This window comes from Oenanthe melanoleuca, chromosome 27 (assembly GCF_029582105.1).
Source record: "Oenanthe melanoleuca isolate GR-GAL-2019-014 chromosome 27, OMel1.0, whole genome shotgun sequence".
NCBI lineage: Eukaryota > Metazoa > Chordata > Aves > Passeriformes > Muscicapidae > Oenanthe > Oenanthe melanoleuca.
Genome location: NC_079360.1, coordinates 869,192 through 887,078, shown reverse-complemented (window position 1 = coordinate 887,078; position 17,887 = coordinate 869,192). Strand labels below are relative to the sequence as shown.

Here is a 17,887-nt window from a genome sequence, read left to right as displayed (position 1 = left end):
GCCCCATTTTCCTTCCCGGCTACTCCCCACTGGTGTCAGCCTCTCCCATTTTTATTTTCTTCACCACTCATGTTCTGGGAGGTCTTGGGATGTGCCCACCAACACAGCTGAACTCCCTGGGGTGCGTGGGGACAAAAACCAGGGTAGGGCAGCTCCCATGGGGCCCCCCTAATGAGGTCCCCATCCCACTGCCCAGGGAGGCCGTGCCAGATCCGGCAGCAGCGCAGATCCCGGCTGAGCCGCGGGGCTGGGCCCTTCCTGCGGCAGGAACCTCCCGAGGAGCCGTTTCCTCGTCGGGCGGCAGCGGGTCCCCTCCGCCACCGTCCCGTCCCGCCCGCCGCGGGGAGGAAACGCGCCCCAGCGCCCCGTGCTGCAGCTGGGGCCGGGCACCCACCGGAGCCGCCGCCGAGCCCGGCCCCGTCTCTCGTCGAGGCGGCGGCGGAAACCGGGCGAGTCGGGACCGGCCCGGCGCGGGCACGAGCGGCACCGCGGGCGCGCACCCGCCCCAGCGCCGGCCGCAGGTGAGAGCGGGGCTCGGGGACCGGGGACTCGGGGGGTTCGGGGGTTCAGCGGCTCTGGGGTCTCGGGCAAGGTGGCAGGGATGGTGGCGGTGACCCCAGGACTGTTCCAGCAGGTTCGGGCGGTTCGCGGAGAGGCCGCTGGGGCTGCGAGGGAGCTGAGCTGGGGGGGGGGTTCTCAGCCCAGGGGGGCTTGGGCGCTGCCGTCACCCTTTGCTTGCCCGTGTCCCGCAGGCGGAGGCGCGGGGAGGCCATGGAAGCGGCGGGGCCGGCGGAGGAGGCGCTGGTGCTGGTGGAGTACGGCTTCGAGTACCGCGCCAAGGACGGCACCTTGGTCTCCATCAAACCCAACGAGCGCTACGTCCTGCTCAAACGCACCAACCCGCACTGGTGGCACGTCCGCAGGAGCGGGGACGCCCGACCCTTCTACATCCCGGCCCAGTACGTCAAGGAGCTGCCGCCCATCGCCGCCCCAGCCCCGCTTGACCCCCCTCCATCTGCGACAGAACCGGCCACGCTCGTCCCTCAGCCCCCGCCAGCCTACGAGTATCGGTTCATCGGCGCCGCCGAGCCGGGGGAGCCGGCAGGAGAGTGCTCGGTGCCCAGGAGGGACTCGGTGCCCAGGAGGGACTCGGTGCCCAGGAGGGACTCACCTTCATCACTCAGCTCTTTTCGGGTCCTCACGGGGCTGACCCCGCACCCCGCTGAGCCTGTGAAACCTTCGCACTCCCTGGATGACCTGGCGCGGGTGACACCAGCAGCACGCAGTGCCACTGCCATGGGGGCACGGGGGGACCCCCCAGGACACGCTCGGCCGCTCGGGAAGAGCCGCTCCGAGACCCTCTGCGCCTCCGGCAGGGACAGGGACGTGGCCAGGAGGTGGCCTGGGGCCGGCCCCGCCTCTCAGGTACGGTGACATCCCCACTGCTGTCCCCAAAAGCTGCCCTGGGTGGGGGGGGTTAGCGGGAAGGGATGTTGAGCCTGGGCCCCTCGGCTGATTCAATGGCTGTGTTCCCCCGCCATGACCCTGTGGGGTGACACCCGGCACTGCAGCCACGTTTCCCCACCGAGCTGACCCCACTGACAAACCTGCAGGTGACCCCACCATAGGAGTTTGTCAGAATTAACCATTTCGGGGGTGTGAGTGACCCCCACACAGGGACCCCCCTCGCACACCCTCCACCCTCAGCTCCCTGGCCTGTGCCTCAGTTCCCCCACCGTCATGGGCATCCCTGGGCTCTCCCAGCCCCCCACTCTGCAGAACTCCGTAGTCCGTGGCGCTCGGGGCTCGGTGTCCAGGTGGGTGGAGTGTCCTCCTGAGGTTCCCAGAGCATTCCGGGATGAGAGGAGGCAGAAAGGGGTTAACAGGGAAGCACAGCAGCTCCTCCCTGCCGGGGCGGGAGCCTCACCTGGGCGCAGCACCCATTGACCGAGGTGGGTGCTGGGTGCACCCCGGCACAGGCCAGCGCCCCTACACCCCAAACCCACGCTGACCCCACAGCAGTAAGTAGCAAAGGGCTCTGCCCAGCACCCCCGGGGCTGCACCTCCCCGAGGGGGGCACCCAAGGGTGGGGCTCCCCCCTGGCTGCTCACCTGCCAGCAACACGGGCTGGGGTACACGGGCTGAGAGAGTGGTGGCAGAGGGGTGGGTCCCACGAGCTTGTCCCCTCCTCACTTATCCGTGAGCACCTCACTTTGGAGTAACCCCAGGCACCTGGAGCGCCCCAAGCCTGGATGTCCCCCACTTCAAGGGGGAGCGGGAGGGATTGTGCCACCTGGGGGAGTTGCTGGAGGAAATGGGGTATTGGTGTTGGGGGGCTGTGTTTTACACCCCATTTTACATCTTGTGCCCCCAGCTGTGCTCTTTTCACAGCCAAAGCTACCGACCCCCTTCTGGGGGTGACCCAGCATAGTTCCCAACCCTAGTGCCACCACGGGAGCATTCCCCTTCCCTCCCAAATCCAACCAGTGCCAAAACCATCTGGCACTGGGCACGGCAGGACCATGGTGGCATCAGTCCTGCCACCATCTGTGCCCCCCACCCCTGTGGGCTGGGATGATCCCGCTCATGTGGGGACGCAGCAGCCCCAAATCAGCTTCCGGTGGCGCAGTGTGACACCAGATGGGCCACCCGAAATTTGGGGGGATCATCCCAGTGCAATTCCTGCTCAGCATCATCCTGAGGCAATTCCTGCTCTGTTGGCCCTGTCTTTGCCGGGGCGGGTGACGAGTGGCAGGTTGTGGCTGGCGGGTGTCAACAGCCCCCAGAGGAGCCAGTTCCGCCCTGGCGTCTCTTCCGCTCCTCGATCCCCGGCAGGAAGCGCGGTGGGTGCAGGGCCCGGCGCCGCTGCCATTACCGGAGCCTCACGGTGTCCCCTCGGCTGTCCCCACCCTGCTGCCCCCGGTGTCCCCAGTGTCCCCGCCATGGGTGACCGGGCGCGGGGGGGGCCGCAGCCGGCCTGGAGCAGGGCGTTGCAGCTGCTGCACTTGGGCAAGGTAGGCAGCACCCAAGGGTGCACCCAGCCAAGGGATGGGGGTGTTTTGGGGTCACTCCTTTCCAGGCTCCCCCTTGGGTTTCCCTGGAGGTTTATGGGCACTGGCAGGTGCCACAATGCCCATCCTAAAGCAGGGAGGGGCACCCAGCTGCCCCCGGGGATGAGAAACCCCCAGGGATGCACCCATGGGGGAGAGAGAGGTGCCAGGGATCCCCCATTGCCACCCCCATGTCCCTTGTCCCCAGGGGGAGGGCAGACCCCCTGGTGGTTTCTGGCCCTGCTCAGGTGTGGTGTCGGGGTCCTGAGGTAATGGGGAGAGGATGAGGGGTGTCATCTATCTGCTGTCCCACTCTGATCCAGGGTGTCCCCAAGGACAGTGCACCCACTCATGAGTCACCTCCCTCATGGTGATGGGCAGGGCTGGAGTTGGGACCTTTGTCCCCACAGCCATTAGTGAGAGACTCAGGCTGTAAAACTGGGGAGATCAAAGGGTTACAGGAGGGGGTTCCCCACTGGCAGCACCCTACTGGTCCCAGGGGACACATTCCCCTACTCAAGCATCCCCACGGGTGGGGATCAGCCAGGCTGGTGCTGGTGATGCTATTTTGGGATGTGGTGATAGGACTGTCTGGTTTGGCATCCGGCTCTGAGTGGGAGGCCGGGGCTGTGGGTGCTAGAAGTGTCTCAGGGTGCAGGTGATGAGGGTGCTGGGGTGCAAGCGTGGGTGAGATGGATGTGAGTTTTGGGGTGCTGTTGCTGAAGAGGTGGGAGCAGAGGCTGGGAGTGCAGGGGATGAGTAGGTTGGAGGTGTTGGGATGGCAGATAGCAGTGCAGAGGTTGTGGATGTTCATGGTTTGGGTGCCAGTGATGTGGGTGCTGCACAGAGCAGGTGATGCAGGTACCAGTGCTGTGGGTGCTGGATCCAGGGGGTGATGCATGTACCAGTGATGCAGGTGTGGATGATGCAGGTGATGCAGGTACCAGTGCTGGGGGTGCTGGATCCAGGGGGTGATGCAGGTACCAGTGATGCAGGTGTGGATGATGCAGGTGATGCAGGTACCAGTGCTGGGGGTGCTGGATCCAGGGGGTGATGCAGGTACCAGTGATGCAGGTGTGGATGATGCAGGTGATGCAGGTACCAGTGCTGGGGTGCTGGATCCAGGGGGTGATGCAGGTACCAGTGATGCAGGTGTGGATGATGCAGGTGATGCAGGTACCAGTGATGGAGGTGCTGCATGAGTGGTTACCAGGGACACAGGTTTTGATGATGTGGGTGACACGGGTACCAGTGATGCAGGTGCTGATGAGGGTCATGCAGGTGCCAGTGATGTGGTGCTGGTTGTGAGGGTGCTGCCATCAGCAGGTGACACAGGCAGCAGTGACACAGGTGCTGGCGCTGGGGACCTCGATGTCCTTCCATGTGCCCCACTCTGGGTGCTGTGGGTGCCGCTCTCCACCTCCTGGCCTCCTACACCCCGTCAGTGGCATCTCCTGCCCCAGGCTTTTGGGGGTCCAGGCAGGGGGCGACCCAGCAGCCAGGGCAGGATCTGTTCCTTGGCACCTCACCCATCGGCCTCCCGGACACCACACTGGGGACATCCCAGGAATGCCATCCCAGCTGCAGCAGTGACACTTCTGTGTTCCCAGATACACAAGGAGTCGGAGGAGACACCTGATCCCATCTACCTCAATATCCAGGAGCTGCGGGAGGAGGCCAGCAGTGCCCCAGAGGAGCCTGGCGGCGCCGTGTCGGACTGGGAAACCCACACAGACACGGACAGTGGACATTTGTTTTATTATAACCCGGTGACGGGCGAGACCACGTGGGATTGTCCCTTCGGGCAGGCGGCCGATGGAGTGAGTCCCGCCGCCTCTCCCGCCTCCTCGCTCGCACACAGCCCGGAGCTTCCCGAGTGGGAACAGCACGTGGATGAAGGAAGCGGACAGACTTTTTTCTATAATTCAGTGACAGGTGAGACGTCGTGGGACCCCCCCACTGCAGGACACACAGGCAGCCCCCGGGAGATTCACCCTGGGGGGACGTGGTACGGTCCCATGGAGCAGAGGGTGAGCACCCGGCGAGGCGCGGGGATGGGCTTGGGATGGGGGCAGAGACAGGGATGGGAATGGAGGCGAAAAAGGGATGGGATGGAGACAGAGATAGAAAATGGGATTGAGAAAGGTGTGGGAGATGCAATGGAGATGGAGATGGAGATGGAGATGGTAACAAATGGAGACAGGTGGGAATGGAGGTGAAGACACACATGGGTATGGATACAGGGGTGCAGGAAAGGATGAGAATGCAGATGGAAACAGGGATGGGATGACAATGGAGGCAGAGCTGAAGACTGAGAAAGGATGGGAGATGCAAAGGAGATAAATATGGAAATGAAGGTGGAGATGGGGAATGAAGATGAAGACAGGAGAAGGTGGAGATGGGAACAGATACAGGGATGGAAGGGAGGGGAATGGAGATGGAAACAGGGATGGGATGGAGATGGAGACAGGGATAAACTTGGAGGTGGGAGACAGGGATGGGAATGAAGGTGCAGATGAACATGGAGATGGGAATGCATAATGGGACTGAGATGGAGATGGGAACAGGAATGGGAATAGGATTGAGGTGGAGGGGAAAGGAGACAGAGATGGGAATGGAGATGATGGAGATGGGGCAGCCCCCACATGGGTGAGCAACACAGGAATGCAGATCTCTTGGTTGGGCACAAGATCTTGAACTGTCTCTTCTCTCCAGCCACCCACTCCAGAAACGGATTATCCCGACCTGTCTCCAGATGAGCTGGAGTGTTATCCCGAGGAGGACTATTCGCCCGTGGGCTCGTATGATCAGGGGGCCTCTCTCTGCCTGTCCCCAAGGCACCCCGAGGAGCTGGGGTCACCCCCGGGCTGGTTCAGGCACAGCCACCCCGAGGGAATCACGTTCTACCCCGAGCACTTTGCCCCTGACACGGTACGGGATAGGGATGGGAGCAGGGATTGGGACAGGGTTGAGGATGGGCATGGGGACAGGGAAATGGAAAGGGATAGGGAATGGAAAAGGGATGAACACAGGGATCGGAACTGGGATGGGGACAGGGATGGGTTATGAACAAGATCAGCAATGGGGGGACAGGATCAGGGACGAAGATGCAGACAGGGGTGACTGCCAGGGATAAACATCCTCACAAGCCCACAGAGCAGGGGCTGCAGGGGCTCTGGGGTGCCGTGGGTGCACAGCACAGCTCCTCCTGGCAGGGCCACCTGGGGCATCACCTGACCCTTCCCTGCCCAGGTGCCATCGGGCGGCCGCCACGAGCGCGCCAGCAGCGGCTCCAGCCAGGACAGCGGGCGCTTCGCCTGGCACGGCGCCGTGTCGCCAGCAGCGGCCAGCAACGAGAAGGGGGGCACCCAGCCTGCCCTCACCCCAGCACCAGGGACAGCAAGGGGCAAATGTGACACCCCCACCTTTACTTTCCAGTTTAAAAGCCTTGAAAAAGCCGGGGTGCTTAACCGGACCAAGACAGTGGACAGAGGGAAGCGGCTCCGGTAAGAACAACCCGGTGTCCCCTGGCACTGGAGTCCAGCAGGGGGTAGGGGCTGTGCTATCCCTCTGTGTGACCCCTGCTCTCCTCCCCAGGAAGAACTGGAGCTCGTCCTGGACAGTGCTGGAAGGGGGAATCCTCACTTTCTTCAAGGACTCCAAACACTCAGCTGCCAGTGCCTTGGTAAGAGCCCAAATAGCCTTGGGGCAGGGCAGCTCCCATGGGATGGGACCAGCGTCCATGGGACAGGGCCAGCACCCATGGGACAGGGCCAGCACCCATGGGACTGGAGAAGGACTCACAGGATGCAGCCAGTGTGTAGGATAGGGGCAGCACCCACAGGGAACACGGTGCTGGGTTCACCTCTGGGGTGGAGGTTCAGGGCTCTGTTCAGGGTGTGTGGAGGCTCTTGGGGGAGGGAGACTGTGGCCAGCACCCACAGAATGGGGCCAGCATCCGCAGGGTAGGACCAGCATCCATAGGATAGGGCAAGGATCCACAGCATAGGGTCGAAGCTGCAAGATGGGACCAGCACCCATAGGATGAGACCAGGACGCACAGGCCAGGGCAGGTGCCCTGCACAGGGGCCCCAGCACTGGGACACATCTGCTGAACCCCCCAGCATACACACCCTCCCTGCAGGGAGCACCCAGAGCAGGTGGGAGCCAGCAGGAGGAAGCAGAGCTGTCCCCAGTCCCCCCCAGTCCAGTTCCCCCCCAGTGCCCAGCAGCTGCTGCCGGATGCAGAAGTTGCTGTGGGTCTTGCAACACCCTATGGTGACATTGACAGTGGGTGGGGGGAGGACAGGGGACCCTTAGCTGGGTGTTGGCCTCACCTCGGGGTTTCAGGGCTCTGTCTAGGGGTCCAGAGGCTCTCGGGGCACGGGGACCATGGCCAACGCACCCCAAAACCCAGAGCATGGGGAGAAGCAGTGGGTCTGATGCTCTCCCCCTGCAAAATCTCCCTCCCTGGGGCAGCCACCCTCCTCCTGCAATGTCACTGAGAGGGAACCCAAAGCTGGAGCCCCCCGGGATCCCTGGGGAGGGCTAGGAATGTCCTTTGAGGTGATGGCAGCCCCGAAGTTAGTGACCATGACCTCACCCCACCACAGCAGTCCCATGTCCTAGTCTCACAGAGACCATGGGAGGGGACAGAGGGGTCCCATAGAGGACATCTGGCAACCTTGCCTTTCTAGAGGAGGGCAGCCTACACTCCCCAGCAGGATCCCGGTGTCCCTGTTCCCTCTGGGCAGGTGCCACCCTCATCCCCTTGTCCCCACAGAAGCACCCTGGCACCCTGACCACCCCCGAGCACACAGTGGAGCTGCGCGGGGCCACCCTCACCTGGGCCGGCAGGGACAAGTCCAGCAAGAAGAATGTCCTGGAGGTGAGCAGGTGACAGCAGGAGGGACACTGGTCACACCCCAGGGTCCACACGTGGCCTATAGAGCAATGCCACACCTGCCCAGTTCGTCCCAGCAGTGGTGCAGGAGGTGGAAGTGGGGACACTGAGGACGTGCCAGGGTGGGAGCACAGGGACACGGCACAGCCGGTCACTGTCCCGTTCTGATGGGCAGAGAAGTCACTCGGGGACATCCTGGCTCCCAGAGGGGCTTTGCGCAGGAGGGAGCCGCTCCCGCCGCTCCAGCTCCCCGCACTCGGCTCCGTTTGGTGCCGTCGGAGTTGGCGCCGGGCTCAGCCACATCCTGGTTCCCAAATCCGGCTGGTTGCGGCGGCCCCGTGCCCTTTCCCTGACCTCTGCCTGTTGCTGCGGCAGCTGCGGACGCGGGAGGGCTCGGAATTCCTCATCCAGCACGACTCGGAGCAGATCATCACGGGCTGGCACCGGGCCATCGCCGACAGCATCGGCCGGAGGGTGAGCACGGCCCCTGCCCCGCACCCGCCCCGGGCCCGGCCCCGGCCCCGGCGGCTCACGGCTCCCCTTCCTCAGGGCTCCGACATCCCCGCGGAGGAGGAGGCCGAAATTCGGGCTGAGTTCGGCTCCCGCGAGAAGCTGGGGGGCGGCGAGGAGAGGAGGGCAGGTGAGCGCCCGGGATGGGCACGGGAGCCCCGGCAAAACCACCCACCCACCCTGCGGGTCCCGGGGGTGGGACGGGCCGGGGGCGCCCCTCGGACCCTCGGGACGGGGCTGACCTGTGCCCTGTCCCCGCCAGCGGCCGGGCAGGTGACGGGCACTGCCGAGAGTGACACCAACAGAGTCCGGAACAAACTCCGCAAGTTCCTGCAGAGGCGGCCGACGCTGCAGTCCCTGCGGGAGAGGGGCTACATCAAGGGTGGGTGTGAGGGGGGCTGGCTCGGGGGGTGCTGGGATGGGGCTGGATCAAGGATACGTGCTGGGATGAGGGTAAATACAGAGTGGGTGCTGCGATGGGGTGTCAGGACAGGGCCTATCAAGGATGGATGCTGGAATGGGGCTGAATCCCTGGGGATGTCTCCAGGCTGGAGGGCAAGTGGGAACAGCCAGGAATGGAGCTGGGACAATCAGGGATGGAGCTGGGACAGCCAGGGATGGAGCTGGGATATCCAGGGATGGAGCTGGGACAGCCGGGGATGGAGCTGGGACAGCCGGGGATGGAGCTGGGATATCCAGGGATGGAGCTGGGACAGCCGGGGGTGGAGCTGGGACAGCCGGGGGTGGAGCTGGGATATCCAGAGATAGAGCTGGGACAGCCAGGAATGGAGCTGGGACAGCCAGGGATGGAGCTGGGACAGATGGGGGTGGAGCTGGGACATCAGGCTGAGTGACCAAGCCCAACCTTGACCCAACATCTTGCTGATGGGCTGGGGCGTGTCCCATCACCTCCAGTCACCCTCGTGGGACACTCCTATGGGAACAAGACCGTCTGTCTCCAACCCTGTCCCCCACTAGCCACCCTCCTGGCGTCCCTTGGTCATGCTCATGTCCCTGCTGTGTTCCTAGACCAGGTTTTTGGCTGCTCGCTGCTGGTGCTGTGTGAGCGGGAGCGGGCGACAGTGCCACACTTCGTCCTGCAGTGCATCTCGACTGTGGAGAGGAGAGGTACCCCCCTGGGGACAGGGACAGCCTGGGACACCAGGAGGGGGAGATGGGGCAACTCTGGGGACAGCCTACATGGAATGTTTGGGTTTTCCTTGGAAGCTTGGTGCTGGCTGCTGTGGGCACCAACACAGCTGTACTGGCCACTGTCACCATGTGCACCTGGCTGTGGACATCCTCCAGGGGACAGCAAGGACACCTGGGGACCTGGTGTTCCCTCAAGAGTGTCTAAAGTCCCATCCCATGGTGGACTGTTTAACTGGGAGCTTTCCCCCATCTCCATCTGCCCAGGTCTGGACATTGATGGGCTGTACCGCGTCAGTGGCAACCTGGCCACCATCCAGAAACTGCGCTACAAGGTGGAGCACGGTATGGTCACCTGTGATGGCAGTGAGGGATGATGGGGTATAACCCCCTTCAGGGGCAGGGGGACAAGGCTGGGGCTGGGGACACGGCAGCCAGCAACCCCCACCCATCCCTGGGTCTCTGGACACACCTGAGATGCTGCTTCACCCCCAGACGAGCATCTGGACCTGGATGATGGGCGCTGGGAGGACATCCACGTTGTCACCGGGGCACTGAAGCTCTTCCTGAGGGAGCTCCCAGAGCCACTCATCCCCTTCAGCCACTTCGACAAGTTCATCGCTGCCATCAGTGAGGGACAGGGACAGGGACAGGGGATGGGATGGGATGGGATGGGATGGGATGGGATGGGATGGGATGGGATGGGATGGGATGGGATGGGATGGGATGGGATGGGATGGGATGGGATGGGATGGGATGGGATGGGATGGGATGGAGATGGGATGGGGAAGGGTATAAGGATGAGATTGGGGACAGGAGATGGAATGGGGTGGTGATAGAGATGGGGTGAGGATGGGGATTACAAAGGGATGAGGATGGGAATGGAGGGGGGGACAGGGATGCTGTGACTGCTGGAGCCAGCACCCCACCGTGCCCTCTCTCCCTGGCAGAGATCCAAGACCTGTCCCTACGGGGCCGCTGCATGCGGGACCTGGTGCTGTCCCTGCCACCCGCCCACCACGACACCATGAAGGTCCTTTTCCGCCACCTCTGCAGGTGACACCCCCTTGTTCCCCCAAACCCAGCCCGCTGCAGGAAGGCAGAACACGACTCTGGGGACAGTCACCAGGGTCAGGGCCGTGCTGGTGACACGTCCCCTGTGCCTGCAGGGTAGTGGAGCACAAGGAGGAGAACCGCATGTCGGTGCAGAGCGTCGCCATCGTCTTCGGCCCCACGCTGCTGCGGCCGGCCAGCGAGGAGGGCAGCATGGCCATGCACATGGTCTTCCAGAACCAGGTGGTGGAGCACATCCTCAACCACTATGGATACATCTTCCCCGAGGGATAAACCCCGGGGACACCTGCGAGGACAAGTCCAGCAGTGGGGACTTGATGGAGCAGCATCTCCAGGAAGGACTTGGCCGTGTGTCACCTTGGTGGTGGCTCCATGAAGGGCAGCGCGGTGACCCGGCTCGGGGAGGGCTTGGCCACCCTGTCACCCCGGGGCGATCCAGGGGGTGGAGCCCCAGGGGTGTGTGGGGTTCAGTGGGTCCCCAAGGTCAGTGCAGCCCTGCAGTGCCCAGCTCGCCGGGCTGGCAGTCCCAGCTGGGAACAGGGAGTGTCCAGTGCCTGCTGGGCGGTGGCACCAGCAGGCGGGCAGGGAGAGGCCGGGCAGGGCCATGGCTGGAGCCCCCAGTCCGTTCCCAAATAAAGAGCCCATTCTGACACAAGGGTCAGGTGTTGCTGGCAGGACGGGGATGTCCCAGGGACATGGGTGGCACAGCAGGGGCTCCGTGCTCCTTGGCTCCTGGTGACCCTTGGGGACACCACATGGCCTTTGTACCCTGTGAGGATGAGGGACCTGAGACTGCTGGTGTCACCAAACACTGTGTCACCACAAATGGCGCCACAGACAGTGAGATTTGATGACGGCCACACATGGGACATGAGTTCCCATCACCCAGAGCCACCTCCTGGGGTGGGGGCACTTTGGGTCATAATGGTGGGTCACAACCAGGACTGGATGGGATGCAAAAAGGATGGCAAGGGACTGAAGTGCTTTAGGATATAATGGGGACAATAAAGAGCATGGCAGGGACAGGAGGAGGAGGTGTGGGGGACAAGAGACACGTCCCTTGCTTTGAAACACGGTAAGGACAGCACATGGCAGCAGTTTGGGACACGGGGATGGCTGGGGTACACAGGGGACACTTGGGGACACAGCAAGGGCACTTTGGGGTGTGGTGGAGATACGTGGGGATGTGATGGGGCCAAGCTGGGCTGCAGTGGAGACTCTTTGGGACAAGACAGAGACACTTTGGGGTGAAGTGGGGTCATTTTGGGGCACAAGGATTTTCAGGACACAAAGGGACAGGAGTGCAGGGATGGTGATTTGGTACCCAGTGGGACAGTATGGGATTCAACTGAGACACTTTGGGACAAACGGGGACACAACTGGGGATAGGAAAGGGACTGTTTGGAAGGCAGGGGGGAAATTTGGGGGAACAAGACAATGCTTCGAGGGCGCAGCAGGGGCGCTTTGGGACAGAACAGAGCCACTTTGGGGTGCGCTGGGGCCACTCTGGAGCACAAGGAGGTACTTTGTGACGAGGGGGTTCTTCATGAGTGCAGTGGGGAGTGCTTTTGGGACACTTTTGGATATACAGAACGCACTTTAGAACTTCGGGAGGCGCAGAGGGCCCTCGGGGCGCTGCGGAGCGGGAGCGGGGCGGTGCCGGGGGCAGAGCCCGGCCGATCCCCGCTCCCTCCCGCTCCCGTCCCGATCCCACCCCGCTCCTTCCCCGCTCCGCGCCCCCCGCCCGGCTCCATCTTGTTCGCGGCCGCCGCGGAGCCGCTCCAGGTGCGGGGGTGCGGGCGGGGTTGGGTTGGGGGGGCCCGGGAGGGTCGCAGGGACCCGCCGGGGGAGCTGGGAGGGGATCACCCCCCCCGGGACCCCCCCAGCCATCCCCAGCCCCCCCACGGGACCCCGGGCGCTGTAGGGGACCCCTGGGAGCGATCGATCCCATAGAGCCGTGCCGAGACCCCCCAGAGACCCCCATCCCTCCTCTGCACCCCCGGAGCGACCCCCAGGGCCAGGCCGGACCCCTCCAGCCCCATGATCCCTCCCCGGTAACCGGGACTATGCTGGACCGGGAGCCGCCAGCAGCGACCCCCTTCCCCCATCCCAGGACCCCCCGGGCCAACAGCCCCGGGTCCCCCACACCCCCCAGACACTCACAGAGTCCCTCGGACCCCCCGAACAGCAAAGCCCCCACCACCAGATCCTCACAGGACTCCCTCAGCAGCTCGTCCTACCTCACAGAGCTTCAGGGGGCCCCCAGCACCACAAACCCCCCACCCACTTCCTGACAGGGCCCTCCCAGCAGCAAGCCCCCGCCCCAGAACCCCCCAAACCCTCAGCAGTGACCCCCTCTCCCAGTGCCCCCCAGACTCCCCCTTTCCCTTTGGTGCCCGTCCCACCTTCCCCGTGCTGCACAGGCAGGGTCCGACCCCAGCCCAGCCGGCACAGCGGCACCCCTGGGGCTGGGGGCGGCCTGGAGACACCTTGGGGGGCCTGAGGACACCCCCGGGGCTGTGCCCCCCACGAGCAGGCACCAGGGGGTTACTGCGAAAGCAGCTTTGGCAGCCAAAATCCCTCTTAAGGCTTTAATCGCAGTGAGAAAGTGGCGGAGAGGGGGCGGGGAGGGCCACCCTGTCCCCCCCTCACTGTCCCCAACCTTGTGGGGTTGCAGAGACAAATGCAGCCGGGCTGGAAATTTAAGCCAAATCCCTAAACCTGGCTTAAAATTCAATGGGATTTAGGGGAGAAAGCAAAAAAGGGTGGGGGGAGGGTGGGTAGCAGCTGGACTGGAGGGTTTGGGGGGCCCATCCTGCACCCCGCCTGTGTGGGGGGCCCGGGTGTGAGTCAGGGGGCGAAGGTCGGCGCTGGCCGTGTGTGCACGCCCGGCACGGAAGTGGCACCGTCCCCGTGTGTCCCGTGTCCCGCCTGGCGCTGCCTCCCGGCCGGAGCAGGTAGGGAAACAGGGATGGAGCCTCTGGCCCGTGGGTGGGCACAGCGGGGTCCCCCCGCGGGGTGGGAACCCACAGGGACTCCCCGTCCGTCCGTGTGGGGACATGGGGTCCCCTGGGCCTGGAATGGCTGGTGTCCTACTGTCCGTGGGGACAGGGACACACAGGCCCTGCTGCTGCAGCAGGGGTGGCTCCAGGGTGCCCATGGCTGGAATCAGATTTGGGGGATCTCCATGGAAAGGGGGTGCTGGTGGTCCACATGACCATATAGGAATCAGATCTGGGGTGGGCCCTCCTTAGGGACCAGGCTCTGGGAGCTCCCAAGGCCCTGTAGGGACGGGGTTCTGGGTGTCCCCATAGGGATTGGTCTCTGGGGTCCCCAAGGCCCTGCAGTGAAAGGCTCTGGGGGTCCCTATCAGGGTCAGGCTCTGGGGAGCCTGGGACAGGGTTGTGGATGGGGGTACCAAGGAGGACAGGCTCCCCACACCCCCCTATGGCCCAGGCCTTTCTCTCCTGACCCCAGCCCCTGTCCCCGTGTCCCCATGGCCATGTGATGGGTTGAGGGCAGCTCCCCAAATCCTGCTGCACCCCGGACCCAGAGTCACTGCATCCCCCAGGTGGCACTGCCTCTAGAAAGATTCTGGGGACAGGGATCCATCTGGGGGCCGGGCATTTTGGGGTGAGGGGACGGAGAGGAGAACATCTGTGGGGTTCCAACCCCCTGGTCCCCCTGTCACTGCACCCCCAGCATGCTGTGATGGCACCGGACACCTGAGCCCCTCCGGCAGGGACCAGCCATGGAGACTGTTGTCATCGTGGCCATCGGGGTGCTGGCCACCATCTTCCTGGCGTCCTTTGTGGCGCTGGTGGTGGTGTGCAGGCAGCGCTACTGTCACCCCAAGGACCTGCGCCACCACTACGACACCAAGTGAGTGACCCTGCAGGGGTGGCAGCGTCCCTGTCCCCTCCAGGGAGGGACCCCAACCCCCATGGGCTGGGGATACACGTCCAGCATCATCGAGGAGATGTGGGGGATATGTCCCCGGTCATCAGAGGGACAGAGATGGGGACACACCCACCATCCTCAGGGGGACAGAGATGGGGACACATCTGCCCTCATCAAAGGGACGAAGCTGGGAACATGTTCAACATCATCCAGGGAACAAAGATGGGGACACGTCCTCTGTGATCAGGGGGATGATGCAGGAGACATGTCCAGCATCATCAGAGGGGAGAAGTTCGGGACACATCCACATCACCGGGGGGACAAAGATGGGGACACGTCCACCAGCATCAGGGCCACTGGGGCTGTAGTGCAGCCTGAGGTCGTGGCCCTTGGTGGGATGTCCCCCATGTCTCTGACAGACCCATCGTGGACCTGATGGGGACCACGGAGACGCCGTCGGAGCCCTCGGAGCTGGAGCTGGACGACGTGGTCATCACCAACCCCCACATCGAGGCCATCCTGGAGAACGAGGACTGGGTGGAGGATGCCTCGTGAGTGTCCTCTGTGTCCCCCCACTGTTGGGGACCCCTGTGCAGTGTCAGTCCCCCAGCATGGGATGCAGGGAGGTCACCAAGCCATGGGGATGGTCCTCAAGATGATCTTGGGGTGGGAATATCCCCACAGGTGTGGGGGACATGGGGTGTGGGCTGGTGGGAGCAGGGGGACACACAGGGGACAAAGAGCATGGGGAACACAGGTGGGTTGACACTCTCCTCCCTCTCCACAGGGGTCTGGTGTCCCACTGTATTGCCATCCTGAAGGTGAGTCAGGGCACGGCCCTGGTGGCAGTGGTGACACTCTGGTGGCAATGGCAGCACTGGTGCTACTGGTAGAGCTGGTGGCAATGGTGGCACCAGTGGCACTGGTGGCAATGGTGGGCAGCACTTGTGGTAATGGTGGCAATGGTGACGTTGGTATTGGTGGCACTGGTGCTGATGGTAGGTGGCACTTGTGGCACTAGTATTGATGGTGGCACTGGTGTTGATGGCGGCACTAGTGGGGATGGTGGCACTGAGTACCCACCACTGTCCCCCAGATCTGTCACACGCTGACGGAGAAGTTGGTGGCCATGACCATGGGCTCGGGCGCACGTGTGAAATCCCCGGCCAGCCTGGGTGACATCATTGTGGTGGCCAAGCGCATCAGCCCCAGGTGACAGGGGATGTCTGGAGGGTCCCTGGCCTCTCAGGTGGGCCCTGTAGCTATGGGGTGTCCCCAGGGATTGGGGGAGAAAATTCCAGGGCTCAGGAGGGTCCCCAGAGATTTGGGACAGGGTAGGTCTGGAGGGGTCATGGGGGCTCTGGGGATGTCCCAGGGCTCTTGGGGGACGGGGATCCTGAGGCACTGGAGGGGACCCTGGGGACTCTGGAGGGAAACCTGGAGACTTTAGGGATGTCTGGGGACTCTGGGACATGTCCCAGGGCCCTGGGGTAATTTTGGGACTCTAGGAGGAGTCCTGGGGCTCAGGGGATTCCTGGGGCTCAGGGGGTCCCTGGGGCTCAGGGGGTCCCAGGGCTCCAAGAGGGCTCTTGAGGCCTGGGATGGGTGTGCTGGAGGTGTCACCACAGTGTCCCCTGGAGTTAACGCTGTCCCCACCACAGGGTGGACGACGTGGTGAGATCCATGTACCCCCCGCTGGACCCCAAACTGCTGGATGCGAGGTGACAGTGGCGGGAAGGACAGGGACACTTCTGGGTGGGGGGATACCTGCAGGTGGGGACACCCCTCATCCCATACCACACCTCTGGGGACACCCCTAGGTGACCCAGCAGGACGGGGTGAGCAAATCCCAGAATATCCCGGGTTGGGATGGGACCCCAAGGATGATCCAGTCCAACTCCTGCCCTGCACAGACACCCCAGCAATCCCACCCTGGGCATCCCTGGCAGTGCTGTCCAAACTCTCCTGGAGCTCTGGCAGCCTCGGGGCTGGGACCGTTCCCTGGGCAGCCTGGGCAGTGCCCAAACCCTCTGGGTGAGGGAAGAACCTTTCCCTGATCCCATTCCAAATCCCCCTGTGACACAAGCTCAGGCCATTCCCTGGCTCCTGTCCCTGGTCACCACAGCCAGGCAAACTGGGGGCCACGCTGCTGCTGAGGAGAGCACCACGGGGCGGGGAGCTGGCAGGGCGGTGACAGGGCGGTGACAGCCCCGTGTCCCCGCAGGGCCGCGGCGCTGCTGCTGTCCGTCAGTCACCTGGTGCTGGTGACCCGCAGCGCCTGTCGCCAGCCCGCCGCCCGCCACTGGGTCGAGCGCTCGCTGGCCGCCGCCGAGGAGCACATGGCCGTGCTGCGCCAGGCTGCCCTGGCCACCGAGCCCGAGCGGCCCCCGGCCCCCAGCGAGCCCCCCCGCCAGGAGCAGTCGGCCATCTGACCCCAATAAAGGCCCCGTGTGCCCCCAGCCCCGGCACGGGCAGCTCTGCCATGGGCTGGTGACGTGGTGTCTGCATGGAGAGGAGATGGGGATGGGTCTGGGGGCAGAACGGGGTGTTGGAGGGGAGGTTGGGGAGCTTGGGAGGGAGTGTGGAGGGTGGTTGAGGGGTTTAGAGGGGCTTTTGTTGGATTGGAGGTTGATTTGGAGGGGATGGGGGGCTTGAGAGGGAGTATGGATGGGTTCAGAGAGGATTTCAGGGTGTTGGATGGGGATTTGCAGGAGCTGGAGGGTCTAGGGGAGGGTTGAGGGACTTGGAAGAGAGTGTGGAGTTTAAAAGATTTTGAAGGGTTTGGAAGGTTGGAGGTGGTTTGGGGGGTTTAGAGGGAATTTTGCGGGGCTGGAGGGGGATTTGGAGGGTTGGGGGGTCTAGGGAGGGTTTGGGGGACTTGGAAGGAAGTGTGGAGGGGCTTTGGAAGGGTTGAAAAGGCTAGAGGTGATTTGTGGGGTTGGAGGAAGATTTTTTTTGGGGTTGGGGGTCTAGAAATGGCTTTGTGGGGCTTGGGAGAGGATTTGGAGGGAGGTTGAGAGGATTTCAGGGCATTGGAGGGGGATTTGAAGGAGTTGGGGGTCTAGGGAGAGGCTGGGGGCTGGGAAGGGAGCATGAAGGGAGGTTGGCATGGGCTAAAAGGGATTTGGAAGGGTTGGGAAGGTCGGAGGTGGTTTGGGGGCTTTATAGGAGATTTGGGGTGTTGGAAGAGGAGGTTTGGAGTTTAGGGAGGGTTTGGAAGGAGTGTAAGTTGAGGAGGATTGAAGGAAGGTTTAGGGGGTGTTGGTGTGGTTGGAAGAGGTTTTGGAGTGAATTTACTGGG

The 17,887-nt window shown here is 63.4% G+C and overlaps 2 protein-coding genes across 3 annotated transcripts; both read left to right on the top strand.

The window, feature by feature from the left end:
* The first annotated feature begins 156 nt into the window (after positions 1–156).
* On the top strand, positions 157–11,343 carry ARHGAP27 (Rho GTPase activating protein 27). The gene is made up of 15 exons (XM_056512050.1): positions 157–521; positions 753–1,425; positions 4,661–5,080; positions 5,766–5,981; positions 6,303–6,556; positions 6,648–6,735; positions 7,834–7,938; positions 8,329–8,427; positions 8,503–8,593; positions 8,726–8,845; positions 9,493–9,591; positions 9,880–9,957; positions 10,108–10,242; positions 10,563–10,668; positions 10,782–11,343. Exons 1-15 carry the CDS (start codon positions 172–174, stop codon positions 10,957–10,959), a joined length of 3,012 nt encoding a protein of 1,003 aa, XP_056368025.1. The 5' UTR covers positions 157–171; the 3' UTR covers positions 10,960–11,343.
* Positions 11,344–12,355: 1,012 nt separating this feature from the next.
* TMEM98 (transmembrane protein 98) lies at positions 12,356–17,069 on the top strand. 2 transcript variants are annotated; one of them, XM_056512052.1, is made up of 7 exons: positions 12,356–12,471; positions 14,389–14,568; positions 15,006–15,137; positions 15,374–15,407; positions 15,683–15,798; positions 16,248–16,307; positions 16,811–17,069. In XM_056512052.1, the coding sequence occupies exons 2-7, from the start codon at positions 14,438–14,440 to the stop codon at positions 17,016–17,018; spliced, it is 681 nt and encodes a 226-aa protein (XP_056368027.1). In that variant the 5' UTR covers positions 12,356–12,471; positions 14,389–14,437; the 3' UTR covers positions 17,019–17,069. The 2 variants fall into 2 exon arrangements, with proteins under 2 accessions (XP_056368027.1, XP_056368026.1); XM_056512051.1 differs by lacking the exon at positions 12,356–12,471 and adding an exon at positions 12,836–13,643.
* Positions 17,070–17,887: the final 818 nt, after the last annotated feature.